The following is a 13,319-nucleotide window of genomic DNA, read 5'->3' as shown; positions in this document are numbered from 1 at the left end:
GGTTGGTGTATAGGCACTGAGAAAAGTGGCAAAGCATTTCTTTGCTGGGAAATACGGAGGGACATTAGCCTATCACTGATGCCGACAGGGGTTTCAGTCAGGCTTGGTCGGAGTGTGTTCTTGACTGCTAATCCCACACAATTCAGGTGTTGTCAATCAGGGGAGTATCCTTTCCAGAAGAAGGTATAGCCCGTTCCTTCTTCCTTTACGGTGCCCTCAACCAAAAGCCTAGTCTCGCTCAGGGCAGCAATGTCAAAGTTGTATTGCCTCAGCTCAGCAGCAGTAAGCGCTGTCCTCTGGTGAGGTCTGTCGCTGCTGGTGGAGTCCAGGATACCAGTTTAAGGTTTCTTGTTTTCTTGTTATTTCGACCACAGACTGGAATGTCCCAACAGGTGCAGTAACCTGTCAAGGATGGGATGAGAGGACAATTTTTAGGCCAACTTTTCTAGGCCCCTCCCCTCTTGGCGGTGAGCAGTGCAATCCTAAGTAGGGCTGCTCAGTCGCACAGGGGTCTGCCGAGAGCAGCTGTCACTCACAACTGCTAGTGACCATGAATAGCCCTGTGCTGCTGAGATGGAAGGTTCTGGTTGAAGGCTTCCAGCTCATTCAAACCTGCCCCTGTTACCAGATGCCCCATCGCTACCAGACTTTGGTCTTGAATGGTTCAGAGGGTATGTCACCAAGGCCAAAACTGGACACCTACGCAAGGAAGTTTTTAGAGTGCCACAAGGGAGCACTAACCTCGTAGCACTTCTTGGCTGTAGAAGGGTGTAATCAAGTGGCAAGGGAATCCCAAGATGACAACCATCCTTGCCAGTTGCAGGTGGCTGTCGGTACCTCAGTCGTTTTGGGATCCACCTACGTGTGCTGCCACCACGTTGGTTTTCTCTCAGGGACGCTCCTCTAGCCTTTGTCATCCCAGACTTACCCACAAGGCAGCGGGAAAGTGGTAGGTCAGTTCTGGGTGGGGCTAAAATCAGTTCATGTCCACTCCACATGGGCCTGCATGTTAGACCCCTGGGGACTGCTGCAACTCCGACATCCCCGACCAGTTTCCATGTGAGGCACTTTACGAGTTTTGGTGGCAGAGAGGCTATGTACCGGCAGGAGGGGACTTACGTGCTGGCTCTCATTTTCACCCCTTGACGGGGGCTAGCCAGCGGCAGTAGCTGAAAGCAGAAAGTAGCAAGCAGAGGCAGCATGAAGCATGCACTAGCTACAAGCATTACTACTACGAATACTACTTCTACTACTACACACACTCACTCACTCACACACACACACACACACACACACACACACACACAGTCTGACGGGTTCATGTTGTTATTGTTAGTGTGTGACATGATCACCATGGTGATCAGATCGTCCATATGACTTGTCTGTTTTATTTCAGCTATTCCACCTCTGACTACATGTTAGGTTAGCTGAGTCAACCTGGCAACCAGATTAGATTAGTGCAGCAGGAAGGAGGAAGACACCTGCTGGCCAGGAGGTGGAGGGGTTCAACACTGTACCTTAAAGAGCAAAACATAGAGATGACACTAAATAAGGCCAGAAAAGTGATCTTTTTGAAAATTACACTGAAGTTGACCTTTGACCTTTTGGATGTGTAAGGTCATCACTTAATGGCTTTCAGCTCCCTGGCCAACATGTGCCTCTAGTGTGGAAGCATAAAACCAGGATGTACATCTATGTGTGCCAGCATGGTGGCGGGTAACCCTAACCAAACAAACTCCTTCACCTCTTTCCATCGTCCTGCATGACCAGGGAAACCCTACCCACCACTTGTCACTTTGACTCCTTCTTTTCCTTCCTTTAATCTTTGCCTGTGAAACCTGATTCAGGGCTAAATTTAAACCGTGGTGAGATCCAGTTTTCCTCATTGCTCTTCCCAGCACCTCTTTCCCAGCCATCTTCAGATTTATCAAGCACTGGGACATGTCCCCACTATTAATTAATAATTAGCTATATATACATTTAAAGTATTATTGCCCAATAGTAATGCTAGATAGTAATGCTGCACCGCCAGCCACCAGGGGCCACTAGGAGCCACCAGGAACCACTAGGAGCAACTAGGACCCACCAGGAGCCTGCCCTGCAGGAGCTCGTCCCTCCATGATGGTTCCTCCAGAGTTGTCCTCCAGAATACCATTGAGTCCTTGATGAAGGTTCTTTGGTTCTGTTGATACTGGATGTTTCCTAGCACATGTCACAGTATCCATGGTGTTCTGGAGAACAACTCTGGAGGAACCATCATGGAGGGATGAGCTCCTGCAGGGCAGATACCACCTCCAGGTAGGAGAAGAGTCTGATATCAAGAATCCTACCAGAGATTGAAAGTGGCAAGATGAGAGCTGAGATGCAACAGAGGCTCCACTCGTGGCAGCACAGGAGCAGGACCAGATGGGTAGAGGCCTGGGCTAGTGGTCAAGAAAATCACACAGGACCCCAGGACCAGGTTGAGGTCTACACCACCACACAGGACCCCAGGAGCAGGCCAGGGTCTAGACCACCACACAGGACCGCAGGAGCAGGCCACGGTCTAGATAACCATAATGAACCTCAGGAGCGAGCAGGACCTTGCCACTGGGGGCTGTGACCCCAAATTGGGGAAATGGTTCCAGCATATTCCTGATAGAACTCCTGAAGTCTCAGTCTACAAGAGCTCAGAGGACCAACTGAGATACTGCAGGACCCTCAGAGTCCCAGACCTCCTAGACAATAGTGTCTGAGTTTGATGAAGTAGCTATTGTTTTATGGATTCATCCACCCAGCAAAGAGACAAGTGGGTCAGGCAGACAGAGAGTTCTTCATCTAACAGTGAGATAAAAGGGTTTGGTGCTGCTCAAGGGCACTTTCACATGGTCACTGTGGAACATGGGGATCGAACCAGTGACCTGCACTCACAGCAACAAATCCTGATCTCAAATTCTCCTCTTTATAGCCCTGCTCCCACAAGTGACAGTGTATACACACACACACACACACACACACACACACACACACACACACACACACACACACACACACACACACACACACACACACACACACACCAGATGATTTGCAGCGCCTGGTCAACCTATAAGCTTCAGGTTTCTACAAACATTAAATTCTATAGGTCAATATAATTGGCAGCAGTCACATACCAACCAACCAGCACGGCTGCCGCTGCACGGAGGATCCTGGAGGACAACGCGCGTCAAGTCCTCACAGAGACACCAACAGGAGTCTGCATTTAAACACATTTCTGAACTCTTAAAATTCTTATATTTAGTGCTAAAGAAACCCAAACATTGACATATGCTGCGTGTGTGTATGTGTGTGTGTGTGTGTGTGTGTGTGTGTGTGTGTGTGTGTGTAGTGTGAATGTGTTAACTGGGGTGCCGCATGACTGTTAGTACAATAACTGCATCTTTGCAAGTATTAATGCATCTGAAATCAAAGATGTTTGCCTGTTAGCTGCGAGCTAACTCTGTGCAGCTGGGACGCGAGGAACTGTTCCTGGACAACTAATGAACAGTTAATAATTGGGTGCTGCCCCTCCAAAAATCAACAGTACATGAAATTGCTTTAATACATTAAATTCAAATTAATTTCATTGCAAATCCTTTTGCAAACACAGAAAATGTAGGCTGAACAAGCAGATAAATGACAAAGGAGGCGGCCCGGTGGAGCAGTGGTCCTCCCTGTGGCCCCCCAGCAAGAAGGTTGTGGGTGGAGCCCCAGCTGCAGCACGGGTCTTTCTGTGTGAGTCTCCATGTTCTCCCTGTTCCTGCTGGGTTCTCTCTGGTACTCCAGCTTCCTCCACAGTCCAAAGACATCAAGAGGGGACGATGGATGGATGGATGACGGATGGAGGATGGATGACGGATGGAGGGATGGATGATGGATGGATGGATGATGGATGGATGGATGGATGGATGATGGATGGAGATGGATGGATGGATGGATGGATGGATGATGGATGGATGGATGGATGGATGATGGATGGATGATGGGTGATGGATGGATGATGGATGCACACACACACACACACACACAATACCTAACATACCTAACATGTAGTCAGAGGTGGAATAGCTGAAATAAAACAGACAAGTCATATGGACGATCTGATCACCATGGTGATCATGTCACACACTAACAATAACAACATGAACCCGTCAGACTGTGTGTGTGTGTGTGTGTGTGTGTGTGTGTGTGTGTGTGTGTGTGTGTGTGTGTGTGTGATGGATGATGGATGGATGATGGATGGATGATGGATGGATGGATGGATGATGGATGATGGATGGATGATGGATGGATGATGGATGGATGATGGATGGATGGATGCATGATGGATGGATGATGGATGGATGATGGATGGATGGATGGATGATGGATGGATGATGGATGGATGATGGATGGATGATGGATGGATGATGGATGATGGATGGATGATGGAGGGATGATGGATGGATGGATGCATGATGGATTGATGGACGGATGGATGATGGATGGATGATGGATGATGGATGGATGATGGATGGATGGATGGATGGATGTTGGATGGATGATGGATGATGGATGGATGGACGGATGGATGATGGATGGATGATGGATGGATGGATGGATGATGGATGGATGGACGGATGGATGATGGATGGATGATGGATGGATGGATGGATGATGGATGGATGATGGATGGATGGATTGACATGCAAAGGCTTTCTAGTTCATTTTGTCTTTGTTTTGGGTTACATTCATTTACAGAGATGTTTATTATTGTAAACTGTTGCTGTAAAATAAAAATGGATATAAAATATAAATGCACCTGAGGACATCGTGAACAGACGAACTATTCGGTGTTGTAACAACCTCCTTCCTTTTTTACTACATGACTCTCAGACTTTCATGTCTGTGAAAACAAGGGGAACGTGAAGGCTGCTTGACTGAATGACCTCCAGATGTTCCCTACAGGTCATCACCTGATGAATGCCACTGTGAACACACACAAACACACACACACGCATATACACAAACACGCGTATACACAAACACGCGTATACACAAACACGCATATACACAAACACGCATATACACACACTCACATATGCACGCACTGTGAGGATGAATCCTCATGTGGAGCATTACAAACAATGTTGTGTAACACTGACTCAAATAACACCCAAGCCTTCTGTGTGCGCTGGTGTAGCTGCACACTGCTGAGGCACCTGTTGGGTGACCCTGATTTTACACATCAGCTAATTGGCACACACACACACACACACACACACACACACACACACACACACACACACACACACACACACACACACACACACACAGGCTCCATCCGTGTTTGTACTACTAACACAGGTGCATCACGCATGAAGAGAGTGAATGGAACAGACGTACCGCATTAAACTGACAGGAAGAAGTTGATGAGGAGAAACACAGTCGGACAACAAGAAACAGAACAAGAGAAGGAAGAGAAGCGAAAAGGAGATAAAAAGAGACAAGGACAGAAGGAGACAGAACTGGATGAGAGATAAGATGAGAGAAGAGAAGGAAAGGAGAGAATCAGAGACAGGAGAGAGAACGATAGAGGAGAGAACGAGAGGCGAGAGAGAAGGAAACAAGGAAAGACAAGGATAGAGAGAGAAGAGAGAGGGAGAAAGGGACACTGACCAGTGTTTGCTTGTATCTCAGCGCTTTTCTCTCCGATGCATCTGCAGCCATTGACACACTGTCACTGACCCAAAAATAAACCCACACGCTCAGTCTGTCAGCACAACCAGCCTGGACACACACACACACACACACACACACACACACACACACACACACACACACACACACACACACACACACACACAGTGGAAACAAGCTGGGTTACCCTCCACCACTGCTGCACCTAGAATTAGAATCGCAAAATTAGCTTAAATTAATTCAAGATTTATTAATTTATTTTTCATTTATTATTAAAAAGCCTCATTTATATGAAACGATAGAGAAGATATAAAAATATAGAAAGTTTAAGAAATTATTCATGTAAAAAAAGTTAATTGTAATCAAAATCATGTAATTCTAATGAAGTTGTATCCAAGAATCAAACTAAAATGAAATCAACTTCAGGTCTCTGAGAGGAAGCAAATGCTAATCGCATCAGCTAACGAGTGGTAGTGGAGGCTGGTGAGCGCCTGAATTCCGTCATGTTTCAAATCTTTGTCACATCATGAAATTCATGAACTTTCAAGTGAACAAACAGAAACAACGATGCTAACTCCTCTCATGCTACCATTCATTGTGCTAAGCAACTCGCGACAGCTTCCTGGAGAGGGCTCTTTGTCTTCTTATCTGTCTTTGAAGACAATGGAAGATAAGAGACTTTAATTGGCGGGTTCCTTTAAAAAAATAAAAGAGCATCAGGAACACAGGAAGTGGTCATGACGGACAAGAGTAGAGCAGTCGCTGTTTCTGTGGCCCAGAAAGCAAAGTTATCCTGAAGACATCACAACACAATCAAGTTTGTGAGAGTCAACGGCTGCATGACGACACCTTCAAGTAGCTCAACAGTGTCAGAGAATCAGTTTCCACTGTGAGGACAAGTGGCAGCAGGAAAGACGCCGATGAGATGGAAAACAAGTACGAGTGCGACTGATGTAGCTTCAGGTTAGTTTATGAGATCTTTATGTTTGTTCCTGAGTTAGTTTATTGGATTGGGACAGTTCTACCAATCAAATCTTCTGTCAGTGTTTACAGGGGAGTCAGGACCCCAGGGAAAACGGGCGTAGGTGTGCGAGTGGGTCAAAGGTCATAACAACTCTATCCCAGTTCTGACCAAACACAAATAAGTGCTGGTGGACACGCCTCTCAGCTCAAACACAGGTGATAAGTTTCCTCACTACATTACCAGCATGAGCACACAGTATATAAACTTGACTGTCTAACTTCAGGATTCCTGATCTACTCTCAGGTCCAGGTAGGATCTAGTCAGTAATCTTCTACATGGGATCCTCCCTCTGTGCCCGACTGAGCAGATCTACGTTTAGTATTTGTCAGTTCAGGAGGAGAGTGTTTTCAGACACTCTCTAGAAAAGGAGGAACTCAGGTAAGCCATGCCTTAAAATAGAAGGGGGAGTAACATTAGCCCCGCCCTCAAGTTGCCCAGGGAGTCATGTTAACCACACCTTATGTTAGCCCCACCCTCAAGATGAATGGGTACTCTTGCAAGCCCCGCCCTCAAGATGAAGTGGTCGTCATGTAAGCCCCACCCTCAAGATGAATGGGTACTCTTGTAAGCCATGCTCTCAATATGAAGAGGAAGTCATGCTAGCCCCACCCTCAAGACGAAGTGGTCGTCGTGTTAGCCCCACCCTCAAGACGAAGTGGTCGTCGTGCTAGCCCCACCCTCAAGACGAAGTGGTCGTCCTTTTAGCCCCACCCTCAAGACGAAGTGTTCGTCGTGCTATCCCCACCCTCAAGACGAAGTGGTCGTCGTGCTAGCCCCACCCTCAAGACGAAGTGGTCGTCGTGCTAGCCCCACCCTCAAGACGAAGTGGTCGTCGTGCTAGCCCCACCCTCAAGACGAAGTGGTCGTCATTTTAGCCCCACCCTCAAGACGAAGTGGTCGTCGTGCTATCCCCACCCTCAAGACGAAGTGGTCGTCGTGCTAGCCCCACCCTCAAGACGAATGGGTCGTCGTGTCAGCCCAACCCTCAAGACGAAGTGGTCGTCGTGTTAGCCCCACCCTCAAGACGAAGTGGTCGTCGTGTTAGCCCCACCCTCAAGACGAAGTGGTCGTCGTGCTCGCCCCACCCTCAAGACGAAGTGGTCGTCTTGCTAGCCCCACCCTCAAGACGAATTGGTCGTCATGTCAGCCCAACCCTCAAGACGAATGGGTCGTCATGTCAGCCCCACCCTCAAGACGAATGGGTCGTCATGTCAGCCCCACCCTCAAGACGAATGGGTCGTCATGTCAGCCCCACCCTCAAGACGAATGGGTCGTCATGTCAGCCCAACCCTCAAGACGAATGGGTCGTCATGTCAGCCCCACCCTCAAGACGAATGGGTCGTCATGTCAGCCCCACCCTCAAGACGAATGGGTCGTCATGTCAGCCCCAGCGTCAAGACGAATGGGTCGTCATGTCAGCCCCACCCTCAAGACGAATGGGTCGTAATGTCAGCCCCACCCTCAAGATGAATTGGTCGTCATGTCAGCCCCACCCTCAAGATGAAGTGGTCGTCATGTTAGCCCCACCCTCAAGATGAATGGGTCGTCATGTCAGCCCCACCCTCAAGATGAATTGGTCGTCATGTCAGCCCCACCCTCAAGATGAATGGGTCGTCATGTCAGCCCCACCCTCAAGATGAATGGGTCGTCATGTCAGCCCCACCCTCAAGATGAATTGGTCGTCATGTTAGCCCCACCCTCAAGATGAAGTGGTCGTCATGTTAGCCCCACCCTCAAGATGAATGGGTCGTCATGTTAGCCCCACCCTCAAGATGAAGCAGGAGTGATTAACTTAAGGACCTTTTCAGTAATAATGTAGGTGTGGCGGAACTTGGGCTCTGATGTTCCAGAGACGCCATGTCCTGCTAGTGAGCTAACTAGCTTGTTGCAGGAGTCCAATTAGCTTTTCTGACAGTTTCTAACAGACACTTTCATTAAAATTTTATAAATTAGCAGGATGTTGTTTTTTCACCAACCCTGCACGAGTAAGCAAATACACATGAGTGTGCTTGTATGTGAGTGTTTTGATGTGAGCTCAACGCTCAAACAAGTCTCGGTTTTGGCAGCTGTTAACTGATGTCGTCTGGGGGTGCGTGCCAGTCTTTTGGGGTCATGTTTTAGGTGTGGAGCAGTCTTGAACTAATCGTTGTGGTCTGGCCTACTGGCGTTCACTGGGACTCTGAGGAACCCCAGGAGTCACAGGAACAGATTCCATGCTGGCTTATGAAAGCACCTTCAGTCCTTGGACTAAAATTAGTCTTGTAATACTTTTACAATACCTACTTACTTGAAATGTATTTTTTCACAATCTAAGTCTGTTCACATTTTTTGTGAACAAATTCTTGGTCAACTTGATAATTTATCATTTCCAAAAATTTTGTTGAGGATCGTTTGTAATCTGAACTCATCAAATACAATTAACTCTTAATTTGGAGGTTTTCAGAGGTTTCTAAATTGCATCTCAGCTGTGAGGAGAATCAACATGGAATTAGTCATAACTGGCAGAACACACACACACACACACACACACACACACACACACACACACACACACACACACACACACACACACACACACGATACTGACTGCTAGCAGCAGCATAAAGGTGATAAGGTTGACAAAGAAAAGGTGTTGCAGGTGTGGGTGTGATCAACCTGACAGAGAGAGTAATGAGGACAGACAAGTCAGAAGCAGGGTTGCTCTCTCAGTGGAAGTGGAACTGTGCCGTGTTCTGGGGACCAACTGGACTGGAGACAATGGACACAGAGGACTTTTATCACACAAGCTGCTGATTTGATCGCTCAGGAGGAGATGAAGTGGTCTGATGTGGATGCAGGTGACACCTGAGAGAGCTGGCCAGGTAAGAGAAAGGAAGGATAGGGAAGTATTCTCACATGACGCAGACATGAAGAATACATTGCTGTGCTCACATCACACAGACACGGCAACAATACAAACAGTGCGTCCACATTAGTTTCTTTGTTGTACAGGATGTTACATAAAACACATTTGGATTCTGGGTATTTAAAAAGTTTATGGAGAACTGGAATTTTGGATCAAACAATTAAACCTACATGAACAGGTTTTGAAAGTGATAAGTTCCTGCAGCATGTGTTTGTGCGAGAACTCTGTCTCCATGTTAACACTCAAGAACTTTGTGTCTTGTGTGGATGTGGGACACCCATTGGCAAATATAAATGAGAACAATGCAGGTAAACTGGTTCAGTGGCATCCATGTAAAGGTTGTGAGGGTGTGTGTTTGTGTGTGTGTGTGTGTGTGTGTGTATTCAGGAATGCTGTGCTGCAGTGTGACTCTTCTTAAGGGTGGAATTTTATTTGATCGTGACAGAGTAATACATTATTGCCACATTGGAATTCAAGGCTGCACAGTTCCGTGTGTGTGTGTGTGTGTGTGTGTGTGTGTGTGTGTGTGTGTGTGTGTGTTTTCAGCTGAAACTTCAACAGTGAGTCTGGGTGGGTGTCATCTTTGTTCTGATGCATGACTTCATCTACTTCCCGCACTGCATGTTACATTGTCCTTCATGTGACAGAGCTCAGAAAAAATGACAGTTTTAAACCCTGCATGGGAACAGAAGCTGATGAGTGAATCTTATTTCAACAGATTTATTCAAGATAAGTTATCTAGACGACGCTACGGTGCCACGTAACACATCATTTTCCCTACTTAGAGGGAAAGTCTCTTGTTGTCCATCGTCCCCAGGCTCAGGCCAGAAGATAGAGATGCTCCTCTAGGGAGCTGAGACCCAGGCTAGTTAGCTTAGCACAGTGAATGGTAGTGGGTGGGAAGTGTTAGGTCAGCTAGCTTAGGTCCAGGGCGCTCTAGCTTCTTGCCCCTTTCTGGGGATGATGGACCATAAAACATGGCACGTTCCTTTTGGCACTTGTTTTATACATTTGGTCATGTAGTGACTTTTAGCTTCTGTGTGTTTAACAAACAGACAAATTCAAGTAGAATGAGAATGATGTCAAAAAACACCACACATGAGACAGCACATTTGCCTTTTTGATTTAACAATGTTCTTCCTGCTAATTATATCAATTTTTAAAATTTTATTTTTTTAAATAAAAAAATTAATCACTGGCTTCAAGCCCCTTTAAGTTGCGTTCCGTTTTTTTTCAATCATTTACACTTTCATTGATTTCAGAATTGCAGCCTTTTGAATGTCAATTCCTGTTTTAATTTAACAAAGAGCCTTTTTTATTTTTTCCACCTCGGTTTGGGTGTTGTAGTGCTCCAGTTGTAGTGTTGACGTATCCTCTTTCTCTCCAGCATGTCGTCCAACTCCACCACCAATAGCACCTGTGACACTGACGACAACCTGTGCAGTAAGGACACGCCTCTTCCTCATCACTTCTGTTGTCCCTGTCTGTCCTCACTACGTCTCCTGTAACAGTTAAAACCTCGTTGAAGAAGTACACACTTCTCTCCTCAAAGCAGGCGTATATGCGAAGGACTCCACTTCCATCCATCTTGATGGATGTGATGACTAACACTCAGTGGTCAAACGTCAGGGTTCCTGTAACAGATGCTCATGTGGGATTTTCTCTTTTCCCTCTCTGTACAGTATGAATATGCTGACCTCTTAGAGAAACTTTCTAAATGTAGTTTTTCTACATGTTTTTGCTGAATTTTTAGGCCTCAATCTGTCAGAAATGTCAATGTCTGAATGTTTTGATGATGCATTTGAGTCACAATATTTAAAACATTTGTGATCTGCATTAGTTGTTTGAACTTAACTTATCAAATATCAGAATAATCTCTTCAGAGTTTGATTCAAAGACAAAACTCTGGGATGAACTCACTTGGTTAGGCAGTAAATCACTAGTTAGGGTTGGGTTAGTGACGTTGCAGTGCTCAGCAGCAACCATGCCTGCTGCTCACCGGTAGTGGAACTCTTCCTCACTCGAGACCCTTGTAACCTACATGAAACAACTGGGATTGTTTCATGTAGGTTACAAGTCTAGGTTGAAGATTAGTTTTTACTGACATGATAAAAGTACAACAAAGAAATCACCTTGATACAAGATTTAAATCTCACTATTTTGTTAAAGAACAATTGAAATATTCAAGCTGCAAGCAGCGTTGTGAGGGCCTGAGCCCTGGCCTGAACCCCAGGGTGTCCTGGTCCAGGGTGGAGGCCTTGTAGTTGAGGAGTTAGAAGCCTGAGTCTGATCAGAGAGTGAGAGCAGAGCTGAGAGCTGGCCCTTTAAGAACCCCTCCCCCACTGCTCTGTCTTTGATCTGTGCTAGAGTGGAGAGCAGAGCTGAGAGCTGGCCCTTTAAGAACCCCTCCCCCACTGCTCTGTCTCTGATCTGTGCTAGAGTGAGAGCAGAGCTGAGAGCTGGCCCTTTAAGAACCCCTCCCCCACTGCTCTGTCTTTGATCTGTGCTAGAGTGAGAGCAGAGCTGAGAGCTGGCCCTTTAAGAACCCCTCCCCCACTGCTCTGTCTCTGATCTGTGCTAGAGTGAGAGCAGAGCTGAGAGCTGGCCCTTTAAGAACCCCTCCCCCACTGCTCTGTCTTTGATCTGTGCTAGAGTGAGAGCAGAGCTGAGAGCTGGCCCTTTAAGAGCCCCTCCCCCACTGCTCTGTCTTTGATCTGTGCTAGAGTGAGAGCAGAGCTGAGAGCTGGCCCTTTAAGAACCCCTCCCTCACTGCTCTGTCTCTGATCTGTGCTAGAGTGAGAGCAGAGCTGAGAGCTGGCCCTTTAAGAACCCCTCCCCCACTGCTCTGTCTTTGATCTGTGCTAGAGTGGAGAGAGAGGAGGAGCACCAGGACTGGAGTGGGACAAGAGGAAGAAGTCTGCATACGCTGGTCCAGAGGGACACAGAACACCATGTTCTTGGAGGGTTTTTGTCAGGAATGCAGTGGTGTGGTTGGTAGAGCTGTGGGATGGATGGTGTAGACGTGAGAAGCGTTTTTTTTTGACAGTATGTACCTGAGAGGACACCGTCTCCCCATAGACTTCCATTGGAAGCTGAAACGTGTCTCCCCCACTTTGAGGGCTTGTAAAATCCAAACCCAGTAATTCAGATAAAAACTTTTAATAACTTTTAATCAGCACAGTTGGGAGAGAAATGTGTGAAAGTTTGGAAGCAATAGCATTAATGCCCTAGGAGGAAATAGATCTTGTTGGGGGAGTAAAAGAAGTCCTCATTTTGACACTTTTGTCCAATTTGTGGACATTCTGTTGTAGATAGGTGAGGGGTCAGAGTGTAGGAATTGTTGGTCTTGATGAGATGAGTCCAACGGTGTTGGTCCCATGTTTGTGGGACATTAGTGGGAGGAGTTATAGCGCTCCAAATTATAAAAAATGATCTTTTAGTTGTGTGGCTCCCTATGTGGTGCTATAGACTTTTGTGGTGTTTTTTTTTTTTTTTTTTAGATTAGTGAATGTTTAGCCAGACCAGACAAGTGTGGCGAATTTCAGTGAATTTCATGCATGTTCAGGGGTGAAATTAGATGATGCTCATATTGGGCGCTCATTGACAGCAAGAAGAGTCCAGGACCAGGTTTTGAATGGTGTGGATGTGAAAACGGCTCCAGGCTGTCTGGCCCAGCTGCCTCATGGGGGTTGG

General features: G+C 46.6%; 1 protein-coding gene across 3 annotated transcripts in view; it reads left to right on the top strand.

Annotated features, from left to right (window-relative positions):
• The first annotated feature begins 9,340 nt into the window (after window positions 1-9,340).
• Window positions 9,341-13,319, top strand: part of styk1a (ATY kinase 1a) — a 16,436-nt gene continuing 12,457 nt past the window's right edge. For 2 of the 3 annotated variants that reach the window (XM_086192518.1, XM_086192517.1), the window contains exons 1-2: window positions 9,341-9,582; window positions 11,014-11,069. In XM_086192518.1, the coding sequence (XP_086048644.1) occupies window positions 11,015-11,069 (55 nt within the window). In that variant the 5' untranslated portion in view covers window positions 9,341-9,582; window position 11,014. The remainder of the gene's footprint in view (window positions 9,583-11,013; window positions 11,070-13,319) is intronic. The other variant, XM_086192519.1, reaches the window with a different exon arrangement.

The sequence above is a fragment of the Aulostomus chinensis genome, chromosome 22, assembly GCF_037954235.1.
Source record: "Aulostomus chinensis isolate RoL2024-O1b breed Wild chromosome 22, RoL_Achi_v1.0, whole genome shotgun sequence".
NCBI lineage: Eukaryota > Metazoa > Chordata > Actinopteri > Syngnathiformes > Aulostomidae > Aulostomus > Aulostomus chinensis.
Note: the sequence above shows the minus strand (reverse complement) of the source record. Positions and strands in the feature narration are given on the sequence as shown.